At 40.3% G+C, this 18,935-nt stretch overlaps 1 protein-coding gene across 1 annotated transcript in view; it reads left to right on the top strand.

Annotated features, from left to right (window-relative positions):
* The first annotated feature begins 748 nt into the window (after nt 1-748).
* Pde3b (phosphodiesterase 3B) overlaps nt 749-18,935 on the top strand; it is a 119,145-nt gene continuing 100,958 nt past the window's right edge. Inside the window, 4 exon segments of the mRNA XM_032895065.1 lie at nt 749-831; nt 5,493-5,837; nt 5,868-6,158; nt 6,160-7,078. Of these exon segments, the coding sequence (XP_032750956.1) occupies nt 749-831; nt 5,493-5,837; nt 5,868-6,158; nt 6,160-7,078 (1,638 nt within the window).

Genomic DNA, 18,935 nt, shown 5'->3' with positions numbered 1-18,935 from the left:
TTTTTATTTTTTGGCCACCATATACCTTATAAGTATGGCATATTTAGAGTTAGTCAAATATACTAGGGTTACGTCAGTACAGGATTTTGTACTTGCTTGCTCCTTTGTCCAGATTGTCTTTTCTCCCCTACATCACCTAGGTGATTTCTGTGATTTCCTTCACTTGCTCCATCCCCTCCTGTTCCTATCATCTTTTCTAGTCATCTTTATTCTTCTATGTTCCACCTGACTATGGATCATTATCATTACAGCATCTTTGGTATCAGGGAGCAGGCACTTGATAAAGTGCAGCTATTAGCGATGGGATGGTAAATGTTCATGGAACAGTGAAAAAAGTGAAGGACTTAGTACAGAGATGAAAAGAGTAGGGAGAGAACTATCATAGAGGAGAGGTACTGATAGCATGGGAGACACATAGTGGGGGCATTCTCAAGAGAATGATTTTTTCCCTTAATAGTTGTGAATACTTTTAACTAATGTGGTATGTTGCACTTTTAAATAGTTAATATGCATATTCCCTTTTTCCTAGAGATAGCTGTAACTCTCAGGAAGCTAAGAAAAACTGTTTATAGTCTAGTTTTGAATATAGTCTAGTAATTATTCTGCAAATAGATACTTTATGGATTGAGCGTGAGTAAGGAGCTGGGCAATGGATAAAGTAGTTGCTGTCTGAGGAACATGGTTTAGATCTTTAAATGTCCAGTAGGCCTGGTATTCCACCTGTAATTCTAGCAATAGGAAGCTGCAGATGGCATCCTGGGAGCAAGATGGCCAGGGGATTAGAATTGGTGAGATCTCGGATAAGCTAGAGATGCAGCCTCAGCGAATAAGGTAGTAAACCATGGTCCTCCACATGTATATACATATATGTACCCCTACATATTATATGCCCCACACATGTAAACATGCATATATGCACATATGCATAGCTCATACACAGACACATTAAAAAATAAAGGAAAAAGTAAAAGTCATGCTCCATTCTGAGAAGGATATTAGCTGAAAGGAAAACAGATATTTTAAACCCCTTTAGGCTACAGAGTTGCCTGAATATTTAAAACAAAATCATCTTTTCTATACTGGAGAAAAATTAGTTTTTATGTTTTAATGTAAGTTAGTAAATGTTGAATTTCTCACTTTTTCAAAAACCTTACAGGAAAAATCTTAATATTAGAAATTAGGAACATCCATGGCACTGGTTAATTTACTTATTCCTGAAGATTTCTTTGATACTTAAATGTGCCAGATTGGTTTGTGTCTTTTTTTCCCCCCCTAAGAAATAAGGACTGTGTTTCACAAAATTCTGTGAGGTTACATTTAGGAAGAACATTCAGGATTTAAAAAACCATTCCTTTTTATGGTGGCCTATTCTAGATGTCTTACTTAATTTCTAACCAGGGTTTCATAGATTGGTTTAGCTCAGTATTGCTAAGGATCTACTGAGTGGTCTGGATACTTATACTTGAAAAAAGGGCGGCCAAAGCCTGGTTGTAATGACACTTCTTTAATCCTAGCACTCAGGAGGCAGAGGCAGTTGGATCTCTGTGAGTTCAGGGCTAGCCTGGTCTACAGAGCTCCAGGATAGCCAGGGCTCTGTACAGAGACAAAAACAAAAACAAAAACACAAAACCAAACCAAACCAAACCAAAACAAAACAAAAAGCAGCCTATCATTTGCATAACATTTTTTTCTAATTCCACATTTTCCCAGAGAGATATAATACTTACTAGTTATTTAAAATACTTTTATTGGTTGTTTTCTTTATATTTCAAATATTGTCCCCCTTCCCAGTCTCCCCTCTGTGATGCACCCGTCTCATCCCCCTTCCCCTTTGCCTCTATGAGGGTTCTCCTCCACCTGCCCACTCACTCCTGCCTCAATACTGTAGGAACCCCCTATGCTGGGGCATTGAGCCTCCACAGGACCAAAGGCCTCCCTATCCACTGATGACAGATAAAGCAATCCCCTGCTACTTATGTAGCTGGAGCCATGGATCCCTTCATGTGTACTCTGATTGGTGGTTTTAGTCCCTGGGAGCTTTGGGGGACACTCTGCCAGCAAGCACTTCTTGGCATCAGCAATAGTGTCAGGGTCTTTAATACTGTTCCTATTGTACGTTATCATTTTCAACCATGATTCTCAAATACTCTAAGGCCTCTTACTATTTCACAGCCTCTTCCATCATTCTCTCCTTGTCTTCTGTTTTCCCATTCCTCCCACTTTCCCCCTTCCTTTCCCTTGTTTTGGTGATACACTAGGGTCTTCCTATGTAGCCTAGGGTGCCCTAGGACTCCTCATGCCCCTGCCTCCTGAATGCTGGGATAACCGTCATGTATCACCATGCCCAACTTCTCATAGTTGTCAGATTCTCAGTTGTCTTTTGTTTGACAATAAAAATGAGAGTCTCATACCTTGTTCAGTTTTATGTCCTATTCTATTCTACGTATAAGTTTCCATAACTGTAAGGAGGAATAGGTGCAGTAGCCAAGATTTGTTGAAAACAATTTGATTTTCAGAAGTAATTTTTGAGAATATTGCTCTAGAAATGGATTTTCTTTACTTTTGGATTTAAGAGTTAGGAAAAAATTCTATCCCCCCCCCCAAAAAAAAAACCAGTTAAAAATCCAAGACAAAGTGGTGGGGAATTAGTAACTAGAAGATATGATGGAAGGGAAAATGGTTGAGACCCATGCAAGATCTCTTTGTCTTTTGTCTTTACTAAGAACCATTTCTGATGTATTAATGACTAGCACTAGAGAGTTCAGATGCAGAAGGCATTTTACCCGTGAGGTAGACCCTAGTGCTGTAATGTTTCAAATGGTGCTTGTAGGGAAACAATGGCTGTAGTAAGCTAACAATCTGTCAATGATAAAAGTGTTCTTAGTCACTAAACTAGTTTTTAGGGTCATTTTTAGGCCCTGAGAATGAAAACATCAGGACAGGTTCCTCCAGAGTTAATGGAAATATTAGTGGCTTATTGGAGTAGGTTCTCCTTTAAGGGATACTGAACAAAATTCTTACCCTTCATATTAAACCACACATGGCAACTCTGGGTATTTGGAACTTGACAAAGGCCCCATTATTAAAAAAAATAATACATAGGGGGATGCATTGCTTCAGAATGACTTGGGAGATGAGCAGTAAGCACCAGGCTTCCATGTCATTGATCAAACTGAAAAGAGAAGATAGTTGATCAAGGCTAATCTGGATAAAACAGGGCCTGGATAGAGATTGCTAAGAGAAGTTGGTGTGTATATCAGGTCTCTGTCACAACATCTAACAGTCATATATTCTTGAACTTAAAGACGAGAACTAAGGAAATCTATTAGTTGTTTAAATTTGGTAGAATAATTAATTTAACCTCTAAGAAATGCAGCCCAGTAATCTTTGACAAAGACTATAAATATAGAAGGGAGTTATTATAAACATAGCTAGCTCATTCTTTTTGTTAAGTAAACTTCTGATCGTCTTGTCACAATCCTTACATTTTATTTTAGAATTCTCAGGTTCTGGGTTGGTATACAGAGGGATGTGCTCCATCTATGGGTGTTTGGGCTTTTAGACCTACAAAGATTTTGATGACAGATAAAATATGTTTAAAAAATTGCAAAGTAAAGCAGTTTTGTGAAAGTGGCTTTGACTTCTATTTTCCAGGCAATAGCCGTTTGTATAGACATCTTCATTTATCAAAAAATGAAAATGTGGTTAATTTGAGTGTGTGGGCGCAAATAATACAAGTTGTTTGTATCAATTTGAAAGAAGAACCTTAAAGATACCTCCATGGTTTTGGCATATAGACATTGTAGTTTTTTAAAGCCAGAAGACTTTAAAAGTCATTAAGTTTCATTGATTCTCTTTACAATGGGAAAGAATGAGTTTTTTAAAAGCTACGACTTAGGGCTGGAGAGATGGCTCAGTGGTTAAGAGCACTGACTGCTCTTCCAGAGGTTCTGAGTTCAAATCCCAGCACCCACATGGTGGCTCACAACCATTTGTAATGAGATCTGATGCCCTCTTCTGGTGTGTCTGAAGACAGCTACAGTGTACTTATATTAAATCAATCAATCAATCAATCAATCAATCTTCAAAAGCCATGACTTGCTTACTATCAGGGAATAAATATCTGGTTGGAATTCAACTCAAGGAATGGTGTCTAGTCCACCAATCCTTTCATTAAAATGTCTATTTTATCTCAGATGACACACTCAGATTTAAAAATAGCAATAGAGTAACTTGAACTTGTTTTATAAGTTATTATTTTAAAACAATTACCTAAATGGGTATTTTAGTAATGGTGATGTTTGTTTTGTCATGCCGTTCTATACAAACTCTAAATATGTAGGCTAAGTTTCCTATTTAATCTTCAGTTGATTATGCATGTATGCATGTGTGTATGTGTGTGTGTGTGTGTGTGTGTGTGTGCGTGTGCATGTGTGATGATTTCTGTGTATGGGATTTAGCTAAAGTGAGTTTCCACTTTTCATGTCTAGCGGAAATGAATTTTTATCATTTAAGACATTTGGGTAACCATTAGAACACTCTATTAAATATTTTTTCTTTATCCAACACATTAAAAAAAAACAAGGAAATTCTGGTCTTTCCCCACATTTGTCAAATTCTTGTGTTAATTCTTCAGTGATTTCTATTATGTGTGTGAATTATAACTATATATAAAAATGGTCTGCTTTAGGTCATGGCTGTGGGCTGAGCTTAATTGGTGAAAAATAGGCCTGTTTGTGGGATTTACCACACAGTAAGGTTTCTCATCTCCCTGGAAAAATGTGGAATTAGCTTTTTAAGAAAAGCAGGTCTGTCATGAGGTTGAAGGGGAGTTTCGGCAGAGGGAAACAGTTTACACTTTCTAAGGCAGTTATTACGTTGGATTCCAGGGCAATCCCCTTCGTTTAGCAAAATTCTTTTCTTCAACTTTTAAGTCTGTCTTTGCTAATATCACTTCTACTGTTGTCTTCTCCAGTGTCACCAGTTTCACAGGTCTTTCCCAGAAAATATATAATTGGCTTCTTTCAGGGCCAACACCATTCAAGTTGATGAGTGGTATTAAGACTATGGGACTCCCTTCCCTCCTCTCCCCCCAGAACACTGTTGCACAGAAAAATTCTCTCACTTGGAAAGAACTTTTGGGACAGCAAGTCTATGCTGTGGTGGAGTGACAGGGGTGTGAAGCAGCGCATGTCTGGCAAGGATGCCAAACACAGTGCTGGATATTAGTTCTTAGCCTCACTGAAAAGGAATTCAGGGAGACATGCTTGCCATCAGAGTGCACTCTCCAGGGGCCATCCCCTCTTGAAACCCTGAAGGGATTCCAGGCCTGCTGCTGGGCCCCAAATCTACCTTGCCTTGGAAGCCAGATGTGATTGATAGTGTTGAGTTTCTTCTTTTTGGTCTGGCCTCAGTGTTGACTGAGCCTCCCCCGTCACATCTCCATTCACACAGTCTGAGGGCACACCATGAGCCCACTCTCACCTCACTAGGCACTGCCCTTGGGGTCCAGAGCTCATCGCTCTGTGGCAGTCCGGGGGTTCGTCATCCAACTTCAGCAGTCGAGCTCTCCGTGGCCACAGGGCGCTCCCGGAGGGGTCCGAGTCTAGCAGCCAGACGCGATGGCTGTCTCACTGGAGGGACCAAACGGGCCGCGGGCACGCGCTCACCCGCGGGGTCCCGGATGCGCATCCTGACGCGGGCGGCTGCCGCCCGAGAGGCGTCAAGCCCAGTCACAGGAGCGCGCGGGGCCGCCGGCGGGGCGCGCGCCCGGCAGGGGCAGCCGCGGGGGAGGAGCGCCCGTTCGCGCGCCCAACGGACCAGGCTGCGGCCGTGAGGTAACTGTTGCAGCGCGCGGGAGCTGGGAGGCGACGCAGCCGTCTCCCGTCCCGAGCCGTGCCTGAGGGGAAAGGGAAAAGGCGTCCGCGGCAGCCGGCCCTGGGATACCGAGAATCCCCTCTCGCCGCTCTCCACTGCGGGCATGAGGCGGGCGCCGCCGCCCCTCAGCCCGCGCGCCGGGGATCCGGGGCGGCGGCGGCGGCAGGCGCAGCCGTGACCGCTCTGCGAAGCTCGGGGCGCCCGGAACGGGGAGGGCACGGGGTCGGCGAGCGCCAGCGGCCTCCCCGGCGGCCCGGGGCTATGAAGAGGAAGGACGAGCGCGGCGGACGCGCCAGCCATGAGGTCGCCGCCACCGCCGCCGCCGCCGCCGCCGCCGGCCGCGGTCGCAGCCGCCTCGCCCCCCGAGAGCCTGCGCAACGGCTACGTGAAGAGCTGCGTGAGCCCGCTGCGGCAGGACCCTCCGCGCAGCTTCTTCTTCCACCTCTGCCGCTTCTGCAACGTGGAGCCGCCGGCGGCCTCGCTCCGCGCCGGGGCACGCCTCTCGCTCGCCGCTCTGGCCGCCTTTGTCCTGGCCGCGCTGCTGGGCGCGGGGCCCGAGCGCTGGGCGGCCGCGGCGACCGGGCTTCGGACGCTGCTGAGCGCTTGCTCGCTCAGCCTCAGCCCGCTCTTCAGCATCGCCTGTGCCTTCTTCTTCCTCACCTGCTTCCTGACGCGCGCGCAGCGCGGCCCGGGCCGCGGCGCCGGCTCCTGGTGGCTGCTGGCGCTGCCCGCCTGCTGCTACCTGGGCGACTTCGCGGCGTGGCAGTGGTGGTCGTGGCTGCGCGGGGAGCCGGCGGCGGCGGCGGCCGGCCGGCTCTGCCTGGTGCTGAGCTGCGTGGGGCTGCTGACGCTCGCGCCCCGCGTGAGGCTGCGGCACGGCGTCCTGGTGCTGCTCTTCGCCGGCCTGGTGTGGTGGGTGTCCTTCTCCGGCCTCGGGGCTCTGCCGCCCGCGCTCAGGCCTCTGCTGTCGTGCCTGGTCGGGGGCGCGGGATGCCTGCTAGCCCTGGGCTTGGACCACTTCTTTCACGTCCGGGGAGCCTCACCTACCCAGCGCTCGGCGAGTGCCGCGGATGAAAAAGTGCCTGTGATCAGACCCCGGAGGAGGTCCAGCTGCGTGTCGCTGGGAGAAAGCGCGGCCGGTTACTATGGCAGTGGCAAGATGTTCAGGAGACCGTCGTTGCCTTGTATTTCTCGAGAACAGGTAGGGTTCTTGGGCGGGCATGGGTCTGGTAAGAGGAGAGCGGGGTGGACGAGAGGAGCGTGGGGTGGACCGCTTGCGTTGTCTCCGGAGCAGGAGCGCAGCTGCTAAAGAACCTGGGCTCTCTCTGCGGAAAGCAAGGGGCAGGAACCTGTGTTCTGGCTGGAAAGGCTGCCCCAGGACAAGGGACTCTTCCAAAAAAGCAGAAACCAGTGGCCTTTTACCATGAGTGGAAAGGAAATCATTCACCCTCTGACTCGGCTTATGCAGGAGGAGAGTTTTCAAGAATGAGGTGACCGACTTGAGGTTTAATAGATTGACTGCTCCCACTTTGGACATACTAAGCTCCTACAAATAGCATTTTGGTACAAATTTTTTGCTATTAAAATGAGGATGCCTGACTGGAGTTGACAAGCCGCCTTTAGAATATGAGTGTGCATGCAGATTTTTCAACAGCACAGGCTCCTCAGGAGTGGTGATGTGGGAGGACAAATGAGTATTTTCACAATTTAAAGAACAGAAATGAGCTTTGGAATTGAGACTTGGTTTAGATGAATAGACAGCAGTATACATCAATATAATTAAAAATGTTTTTACAGACTAACTCATGGGCTGTGTATTTCTTGCATAATTAGGAGAAAGTTTTAGCAATTTAACCTTTAAACTTAGTAATGTGTGGAAAGATGCCCAAAACATTTCCTCCATCAACCCCCACAGGCTTTCATATTTTGTTTTTGAAGGCATTGAAATCATCTCAAGGGAATGAACTTGTATCTGGATTGCATTGGGAAGTCCACCTGGTCTGTACCACCAAGAGATCCTTTAAAGTATAGCTGGTATATTGAGCATTTACCGAGTGCAGACCCCATGTCAGATCTTTTCCACGAACTGTGTTTGGTTGGGTAACATTAACATTGGTTTAGACATGCACGTGTTCAGGCAGACAGAGGATCTAGGGCCAAAAAAGTGGCAGTGTTAGGGTCTGAGTAGAGTTTTCAGTTCACAGAGATGTGTTCTTTGCAACTTAGAGGGTAACTGTAGGAACTTTGTGGAGGATTGTATATCCTTAGGTGTAAGATTTTGCTGATTAGTGATATTTTTTCATAATGTGACCCAGAAGACAGGAAACAAAAGTTTCTTGTCCTTAACACTTTTGAGGCACTGGTCTCTCTGTCTCTTGTGTTCCCTTCAAAATAATCTGTGACTCACTACATTGATTTTTATGGCCTACTAAACACTTATCTGTATATAGTAGTATGAAGTATATACTCACGAGAAAACATTTTCCTGCTATTTTTCTTTTCTCTTTTGAGACAGGGTCTTGCTGTGTATTCTTGTCTGGCTATCTTGGGTGGGCCTTGACCTGGAGGGTCTTCCTGTCTCCTGCTCTTGAATGTACCACTTTGCCCTGCTTTAGAGGCCATTCTTATGCTCCCTTATTATTTGGCCAGATGCTAGAAAAAAACAAACAAACCAGTTACAGTTACACCCCCTACCCAGTTTACTGCCAGCAGTAATAGACAATGTTTACAAAAATGTCTATCAAGTGAAAACTTGTTAATAGAAGATTTGCTATCAGCTGGTATCAGCTATTTTCATAGATTGGAATAAAAGTCAATTTTATGTGACTAGATTGCATTTTTAATATTGGGAAAGCCCTTTAGCATCATTTTGCTGACTTTGTAGAGGGTTTTCAGGGAAGCATTACAATTTAAATATTTTGGTTGCAATCTATTAATTAGTTATGAACAGTTAGGTCTGTTCTATTGTAAATTGAAAAATTCTAGTCTTCTTTTCCTAGTGAGGTTTTCTTGCTATCAAAGCAACTTTTCCTTGCTATCTTTTTTCCTTGCAACTTTTCCTTTTTCTTGCTATCAAAGCACTTTAAGTGCAGTATTATTCCAGGTAATGTCACTTATTTGTACTGGAAGAAAATACAATTTATGTTTGTAAAGACAGCAGCAGCATATTTTCCTAGAATAGAAAATCCTTACTCAGATTCTACTCTTCAGTTAGAAACACTTGAGCATCTTAAAGTATATGCTAATAGTTCAGAGGCCTGTACACAGTTATTTACTGTTTAGTGCTCTGAAATGACACCATTTGGGCATTTCTAGGTAAAGATATATTTAACTCAGCAAAGAGTATAGTACAAGAATTTTTTTGTTGATGCTGTTTGTTGTAATTTAACACAGAAGATTTGTACTATGTTAGAAAAGATGGGTATTATCTTAGAAAGTTAAGAAATCAGTTCTTTTATGGAAATAGAAGATTAAGTGGCCTTCTAATTGTTGAAGTGTTGTATATGATAATTGTAAAAACATTTACAAGTGACAAGACTTTAGGTCAAACTTGACCTAAGAGAAACTCCTATGGATTCAGAGGCAGAGAGCTTAAAGGATCAAATCTTGGCCTACATGTTTAACTTTGGACACATCGGTGAACTCCTCTGTGTCTATGTACTTGTAACTGATTTCATTCAGCAATTTTATGCTTCCTTTAGTATATAAAGAAATGCATCATGGAGGCACAAATGAATAATTTATTCATTAATAGTTTTATTTTAATGTTGAAGATTACTGCTGCTATCCTATGCATTTTTTCAGAGTATGATTGGGGAAAATGAACTTACTTACAATTTTTTGAAGAAAATATTATTTTAAAAAAGTGGATTTGCAGGGTTGGGGATTTAGCTCAGTGGTAGAGCGCTTGCCTAGCAAGCCCAAGGCCCTGGGTTCGGTCCCCAGCTCCGAAAAAAAGAAAAGAAAAAAAAAAGTGGATTTGTTCTTGTGATAAAATTGTTGAAATATTTTATGGAATTTAAATGTCTTAACATCTTTGAAAATACTTGAATATGCAAATCAACATAAATGTTCTTTTTTACATGAGAATAGAGTTAGAGTAATTTTTGACTTTTAAAATATTGTATTAGGTAACATACTAAAATAATGTCATGATTATAAAATATTTATATGTTATATTTATAATAATTAAATATTGTATATATGTCAGTTAATTAAGGCCTTCTTTTCAAAACATACCTAGGAATTTAAGATTAAAATCTAATTCCTGGGGTTGGGGATTTAACTCAGTGGTAGAGCGCTTGCCTAGCAAGCGCAAGGCCCTGGGTTCGGTCCTCAGCTCTGGAAAAAAAAAAAGAAAAAAAGAAAAAAAGAAAAAAAAATCTAATTCTTTCTGAATTTTTTTGTTTTGTTTTGGGCTAATGAAAGAAGCAGTAAGTTTACAGTGTGGCAGGAGCAGCCTGGAATTAAGAGGAAGTTAAAAAAAATCAATTGTCTATGAAAGCTACGACAGAATTATACTATATTTCTATTCCATTTCTACTGTATATTTTACAGTGTACCGGTTAGCTTTGCAACACTGTCATTACCTGTGTGATTACTTACATGTGAGGTTTGGAAAAACGGAAGTTGGTATGTTATTTTTCTATACCTAGAATACCAAGTGCTTTCTAAATGGTTAGGTAAATATTTAAAACTCCTGTGGCCTTCATGATCATAAATACTATTTAAAGTGTTAATTTTATTTGAAAAAAAGTGCACATATGTAATGTGAAGACTTTAAAAAAAAGAGATTTTAAAGTGTGATTATTTAATGCCCTCAAGTAATTTGCAAGGCAACCCCAGTTTTTAAAAATAATATTGTAATAGTTTTGAAATTTATTTCATAGCTTTAGTGAGCATTTTAGTCTTTGGTTGAAATTTGTTAGTAATAACAGCCTACATAACAGTTTTTCTTTGTTTCTGTAGGGTGTATGCTACCACCAGGTATCTGTCAAGAAAACAGAGTTGGCTAGGCTCCTCATTCTGTTAAATACTCGGTGGCTTTTATCAAACCTAAGCTAAAGCTCATGCCCTTGGTTGCTGCTTACAAAGACCTTTGTAAGCTGCTTGTAATCCTTTTCATTTTTGTTTTAAATTTATTATTATGAATTTATTATTCAACTTTTAGTATTTATGGATTGCCCTCCCTGTGTACCTTTTCCCTCTGCCTTCACAAATCATAATAGTTGAGTTCTCCTTTTAGAAATACATAGGATTAAAATATTTGGAGAGATAACTAGTACTATATATGTAAGTGGAGAATAGATCTCTACTGTTGCAGAGTTGATCACATTTAAGAATAAAAGTTGGCTATGTGACAGAATATTTTAATTTTATTGGATAGTAACATTTCTGTAACATGTTTTCACAATGAGTGAAAGGCACTCACAAGTAAAGCTGTGAAGTTTGTTTTCATTGTTCTGAGGCTGACTTCCCCAGTGAAGTAATTTTCTTCCCCCTTTCCTTTTCATTGGGTCAGCCTATTTCCCTAGCACACACTCTAGGCTTTCTGCATCCCTTCCAGAGCAGGGAGAATCTGCACATGCTGAAAAGCTTATTTTAGTGTAAATGTTAGTATAGATGGCATAGGAGAAATTTAGAGTTTAGTTGGAATCTTATTACCTAAGGTGAGGAACTGAATCTTAGAAGAATGAAAAGATTGGGTTCAAGTAATGCTGTAAGATAACTGTGAAAATGAGGCCTAGAACTTAAGTCTTATTTCTACTCCACCTATACTTTCCACAAAGAGCCCATCTACCTGTAGTCAACAGTTTTCTAAAGTTGCTGTATTTACTTCTCCAGGTAGTTTCTATCATGTGATAAAGAGCAATGTCCTTAGTTATACAATGTGAGGAGAACTAATGGGAGAGATGGGAGGGAGAATTAGGTGGGGTCTTGAAAATCAGAGTCCATGATAATATTGAAGATGAAATTTATGTTATGTATCTGACTTGTGAGGATGCAGCTAGTCTCAGGCTCAGGTGCCATCAAGGCCAGCTTTGTACTATGTCTTGGAAAAAGAGGGGAGATGAAGAGAGTAGAAAGAATAGAAGCGAACTGACCAGCCTGCTGTGCCAGAGGCATTTCATTTAAACAAAACAAACTGATCAACGGCGATAGCTCAACAAAGCTTTGTGGAGCTGGAGTCTGTCTGTGGGCAGTTCTGACAGTTTATAACACAGCTGGCGTTCCCTTGCTACGCACAAGCAGATCTAGGCTAACTGAGATGTTGGTTAGAAGCCAGTTATTCTGGTAGACCTTGGGTCAGAGTCTGTTTCTCCCAGTAATTTTTTTATACTTCTTTCTGTAATCTAGAACTTCCTTACCAGCATTAATTTTTCGGAGGTATTCTCCATCTTTATAGGTTTCTTTTCTTTGATCACCTATATGTTTGGCTAGTTCTTTATCACACATTTCATACAACTCACATTCAGCACATCTTAAATGTATTTAATTATAATTGAAATTTTAAAGGAGAAATGTCTTTCACAAAGGACTCTATATATCTGTATATTTAAATGGTTTAAGGGAAACCAGACCAGACCCGACCAGACAGATAATATAGTTGTTGCTTGGTTCCTTTGAAAGCTCTTTGTTCCCCATCTTCTCTTTCATCAAATTTTTCTCCCTCAGGCATTACTCACATTCTGTTCACTCCCTTGCTTAACTTTATAACCCTTTATGAATGTGCATCTAAATAATATCAGTAATTTTGCTTGCTTTTTAACTTTAGATAAATAGAAACAGACTACATGCATTTATCTTTAACCTTGCATTGTGCTTGGCAATTTCTGAGATATGTTCATGTTGAAGTGGATAGTTGTAGTTTATTTTTCAGTATTGTACATTATTTCATTTTCAGGACATAGTAAATTTATCTATTTTATCGTTTATAGACTCTTGGGTGTTTTAAAGTTTTTTGCTATTATGAATAGTGATTTTATGAAAATTCTTGTTAATATCTCCTGTTAAAAATATATGCATATAGATGTAGTAGAATTTGTGGGTTGCACGGTGTGTTCATTCAGCTTTACTCTGTAAGCAGGATAATAGTATCCCAAAGATACCTGTGTTCTAACCCTTCGAGCTTCTGTTTCCTTATATACATAGCAGAGTTGGCCCACTGTAAGCACGCGGTCCTTACAAAGGAGAGTAGAGATGGAAGAGGTCAGAGGAGACGGGGCAGTGGACATGGCGCTGGGGTTAGGTTTCAGCTAATCTGCCTCTGTTAGCTCTGATGTTTTAAGAGTCACAAGCCAGGGAAAGCTAGCCGGGAAAGAAGCTGGAGAAGGCAAAGGGCAGATTTCCTTGGAAAGTAGTGAATCCCTGCCAACCTCTCCAGTTAGGTCAGTGAGACATGTAGTCGGCCAGATTTTCTTCCTGTATAGCTGTGATACAGTTGCCTTGTTCATGTCTTCTAGTTTATTTTGTTACTGGAACGAACTAGTTTGCTAGAGCTGTAGCAATGAAGCACCATACACTTGATTTTAAGAATTTAAATAGACCTAACATTTCTTGAGGCTAGAAGATGAAGATCAAGATACCTCCAGGCTTGGTTCCTTCCAAAGACTGCTTTATAACATATTTATGACTTGACATTTTGGATAAGTCAAGCCTTGAAGATTCTAAAATGATGAGTACAAAGTATTTCAAGGAGATAACATGCTAATAATAAAAGATATATAAAAGTTACAATTTGCTATGGTAACTGATGTAATAGGTATGAGCTAGGTATCATGAGACTGTCATGCAAGGGACATCCAACCCTCTGCACAAATTAGAAAGCCTTCAGGACGTATGCAACAATTGAGCTTAAATTTCAAAGGAAGATACTTGATATAATGCAAATATAAGTGAATTAAAATTTGTATTATGCTTTTACAAGGAAGTTTTAAAAGTCTCCATTCTAAATATAAAAATAGGTGAATTTTTTTCATCAACCTAGATTCTGAAAAGTCATATAAGGTAGACCCTTAGGAAATCAGGTAAGAATGTTGTTTATTCAGTAGCTAGTCAAAACTAACAACCAAAATAGATACTTAAGTTCTCCACCAGAAGTGCTAAGGACAATTAACAATGTAATAATAGAAAAATAAAATGTGGATACAGAAAATGTGGTATATCTATACAATGGAGTACTACTCAGGAACCAAAAGTTATGATTTCATGAAATTCATAGGCAAATGGATGGAACTAGAAAATGTCATCCTGAGTGAGGAAATCCAATCACACAAAAAATCCCAAACAACCAAAAACAAATCACACACACATGATATGCACTCACTGATAAGTGGATATTAGCCCAAAAGCACAGATTACCCAAGATACAATCCATAGACCACATGAAGCTCAAGACGGATGACCAAAGTGCAGATGCTTCAGTCCTTTCTTAAAAAAGGGAATACAAATATTCATAGGAGGAGATATGGAAACAAAGTTTGGAGCAGAGACTGAAGGAATGGCCTGCCCCACCTGGGGATACAGCCCCCCCCATATATACACATATGTATATATATATGTATATATATACATATATATGTATGCACACACACACACAGCTGCCAAACCTAGACAATATTGATGAAGCCAAGAAGTACATGCTGATAGGAGCCTGATATAGCTGTCTTCTGAGAGGCCCAACCAGAGCATGACAAATACAGAGGCGAATGCTAGCAACAAACCATTGAACTGAAAACGGGGTCCTCATTGGAGGAGTTAGAGAAAGGTTTGAAGGAGCTAAAGGGGTTTGCAATCCCATAAGAACAACAGTACCAACTAACCAGAACTCCTAGGGACTAAACCACTACCCAAAGAGTACACGTGGACAGACTCATGGCTCCAGCTGCATATGTAGCAGAGGATGGCCTTGTTGGGCACCAATAGGAGGAGAAACCCTTGGTCCTGCCAAGGCTGGACCCCCAGTGTAGGGGAATATCAGGACCAGAAGATGGGTGGCTGAGGAGGGGGAATATCCTCACAGAAGAAGGGGGAGAGTAGGTGGAATACAGGGCTTATGGATGGGAAACCAGGAAAGGGAATAACATTTGAAATGTGAATAAAAAATATCAATTAAAAAAAAAGAAAGAAAAGTGACCAAAAAAAGAAATGCTAACATCAATAATGATGTGATAATATTATAACAATATTATATTAATAACATTATTACATATATTTTAATATGTTAATAATATAATATATCATAGCAATATTATAACAATAATAGAAGCAATAAATTTTACCCAGGCTTAGAGAAGAGATTATTATAATATGATAGAACAACTATCACTAAGCACTAAGTGCTTAACAATGCTGTGAACTAAGCAAGTATTGGGCCCTGTAAGTTGAAGAGACTGGAGAGATAGCTTAGTCATTAAAGTGCTTGCTGCAAGAGCATTAGGACTTGGGTTTCATATCCAGAACTCATTTAAAGAGCCTGATTATGGACATGAATGTTTATGATACCATTGCTATGGATGTGAAGGCAGGAGGATCCCTAGGGCTTTTCTGTTCAGCCAATCTAGCCTGACTGATGACTGGGTGAACTTCAAGGTAACAAGACGCCATATAAAGTAGGAAGTGGATGATGTTTTTGAGACAGCAGAGGTTGTACTCTGGTGTTTGCACAGCACACACCTGTACCCCTGTACATACACACAAGCACACATTAAAAAACTATCAGTTGACATAAACTAGAGGTCAAACATTTAAAAATACTTTTGGTAAAAATTTGTACAACTTCAGTGGCATGATAAGAAAATACTAGGACGGGATATATGACTTAATTGTAGAGCAACTGCCTTCTATACGTGAGCTCCCGGTTTGCACTCTAGCCCTACCAAAATGAAAAAAACAAAAACAAAATCCATAAGACTTAAGTTATCCCCAAATAAATCAAAGTAGGAAGCCTTTGAGGTTATCAGACATTGAAGTCAGCTTTCACTTGAAGAGTTTCTACCATCTTCAAAGACCTTAGATGTTAACTTTTGCTATGTGTGCTCTGCTAGAATACAGAGCTTAGGTCTGCTGAAAGGGAGAAATCCAGTAGAAAAACCTCTGTAAAAAGCTAAAACCTTTAAAAATGTTACTTGTAGTTTAGAGGTCTGGTGGGGTGGGTGGAGTAGGGACATCCTTTTGGAGATGGGGACTGCAGGGGGGGGGTTGGAGAGGAGGTATAGGATATGGAACAGTCAGAGGGTGGACTGGGAGGGGTATAAAATCTGGAGTGTAAAAAAAAAAGAAAAAATAATAATTAAAAATTGTTACTCGTTCCAGTGTAAATGTATATAAATTAAATATGGTCATCAAGATTGGATTCCTAGCTTGATTTTGGCACAAGGGAATCAAGAAGGGTTAAATAAGTTTCCTCTGAAGATATATAATCACAAGATGGCTTCAATTGTGTGTGTCTCTGTACAAACATGTATTCATTTTTAAACTTAGTTTGAAGTCACATATACATGCTTTTATAATCAGTTATTTGTGTGCGTGTGTGCAATTCATTCACAGTAAGTGCATTCACTTAGCTGTGTAGGCATCAACCACCATTTATCTATAGAATGATTTTTACCTTCCAAAACTGAGTAGTATCCCCTACCTGCTAAACTAATAGCTTTCTGGTCCTTTATTTTCTCAGGTCCCCAGCAACCACCATTTTCCTTGATATCTCTGGATTTGATTACTCTAGGAACTTCAGATAAATTTAGTGAATAATAGTTGTCCATTTGTGACTGGCTATTTCACTTAGCATAATGATTTAAGTATATATATGTTGCAACATGTCTTAAAATTTCCTTTATGAGACTAAATAATATTCCAAATGTATGTCTACTTTATTTAATAAATTCATTTGGGGGTATGTACTAGACTATCATGCTTACACCTTCTAGTTATTGTGAATAATACAGTGTTTTTAAATGTGGTTGCTTGGGTTTTTGTCATCAGTTCTTTAGGGAATATTCTCAGAAGTAGAACTACTGAATTCTATCTACAATGCTATCTTATATTATTTTTCTGTGTTATTTATATGATTATTTTTAAAGTTTGTTTTTTGAATTACAGGCAGGTAGCTAGAATTGGAGTAGGTTAGCTTATCAGGTAATGATTTGGGCATTAGGAAATGTTCAAGGGAAGACTAAATAATGTTTTAAGGTGTATACATGCTTCAAATGGACAGGAATTAGACAAATGTCAGATCCTCTGGGACTGAAGTTATGTGATGTTGGGAGTTGAACCTTAGTCCTCTGGAAGAGTAGCCAGTGCTCTTAACTGCTGACCCATATCTCCAGCTCCTGGCAAAAATCTTGAGATAACCACCCAACTATAACAGTCTATCACTTTATTCTCCAAGTCTATGAAAATTGAAGCTTATGGATCGTGTTTGATTTCCTTTTCCTTATTTCTCCTTGTACTTCCTGATAAACTATTCCTGACCTTCTCCCAACAATACAGTTTAAATGTCATCTTTCTTTTATTTGTTTTTTGAGATAGAGTTTATGTAGTCTAGACTGGCCTTGAACTTGATAATGTAGCCAAGGATGATCTTGCATTTCTGGTCCTCTTGCCTCTACCCACCAAGTTCTGGAATAATATCTATGTCTATCTTTCTGTGTTTAACAGTTTTTATTGTGCATGGGAAATGTGCCAAGCTTTCTTCCATGTAAGTTTCTGCTTTAGTAGCATGTTAAAAACTCTGGGAAAAGCACAGTGAGATAACTTGAGGCAGTTTGGCTACTGTGATGCATGGAGAAAATAGAGCATAATAGTGGACAAAGAAACACTAAGGCCTGGACGTGTGGAGGTATAGGTGTGTTGTTTTCAAGTGTAACTGTCAGGGAAAGCCTCTCTGAAGGGGTGGTGTTTTAACTGACACATGAATGCTGATCAGGAACTGTCACGTGGGGGAAACACCCAGCTGGGCAGAAGACTAGCAAAGGCAAAGGCTTCATGGGGGAAATAGCTTGGCATGCTTTGGTGTTAGAAAGAAAATGTGAGTGTCTAGGGAGCGCAGGAGAGGTAAGAGTGAATCTCAGAGTGCCTTGTAGACCATGTTAGTATTTGAATTTCATTTTAATTGAATCCTAATGAGAAGTCACAAGACCATTTATGATACAATTTATATTTTAGAAAAGCTGTTCTGGCATATTTATGGGCTGTTGACAGAGAGCAGCTATAATGAAAGTGGCAAGATAGGAGACTGTTGCAGTTGTCCAAGTGAGAGATAAGTGGCTTGAACTATCTCAGGTAATTTTTCTTTTCTACCTTTTTCTCTGTATATCAATATGTAGATAGACCGTTCTTGTGAAATATTGTGCATTTTAAAAATAGTGCTTAAAAATAGTTTTCCTTTGCAGTTTTAGTTAGGTATGCAACTATTGTCACCGTTAGATTTGTGTTTTTTTTTTTTTTTTTTTTTTTCGGAGCTGAGGACCAACAGGGCCTTGTGCTTTCTAGGCAAGCGCTCTACCACTGAGCTAAATCCCCAACACCAGATTTATGGTTTTTTAAGGATAGGTTAAAAGTCTTATTCTTCCTAATTTATTACTATTATCATTGTAAGTATCACAAAGTTGATACTTGTGATCAACAGTACAACAGTACAACAGTACAGTTGGTGTTTGTACTGGTTAGTTGTTTTTGTCAACTTCATAAGGATTTTTAAAGTTGGGCCTAACTTGGGGATGGCTCATGTGCAATTCTGGACAAGGATTCTGTGTCTGGAGCCCATGCCTTAAAAGAACATATGTGGACTTAAAATTGTACAAAGTGAGAACCTTTCTGAAAGTTATCCTTTGAGCATCACATGTGCACATGGTACATGAGAACCTGTACTCTTACATATATAATAAGTAATTAAGAAAATAAAAATCCCCATATGTAAGCTTAGAATGTTCTATTGATTCCTCTGGTAACATGATACTTTTATTAAATCCAACCAAAATATCTCCCAGATATCCTTTTTGCTAACAGGTGTGTAAATGAATAGGCTGTGCTGAAAAATGGTGGTTGGTAAGTTACAA

The sequence above is a fragment of the Rattus rattus genome, chromosome 2 (assembly GCF_011064425.1).
Source record: "Rattus rattus isolate New Zealand chromosome 2, Rrattus_CSIRO_v1, whole genome shotgun sequence".
Taxonomy (NCBI): domain Eukaryota; kingdom Metazoa; phylum Chordata; class Mammalia; order Rodentia; family Muridae; genus Rattus; species Rattus rattus.
This window is presented reverse-complemented; position numbering and strand designations above follow the sequence as displayed.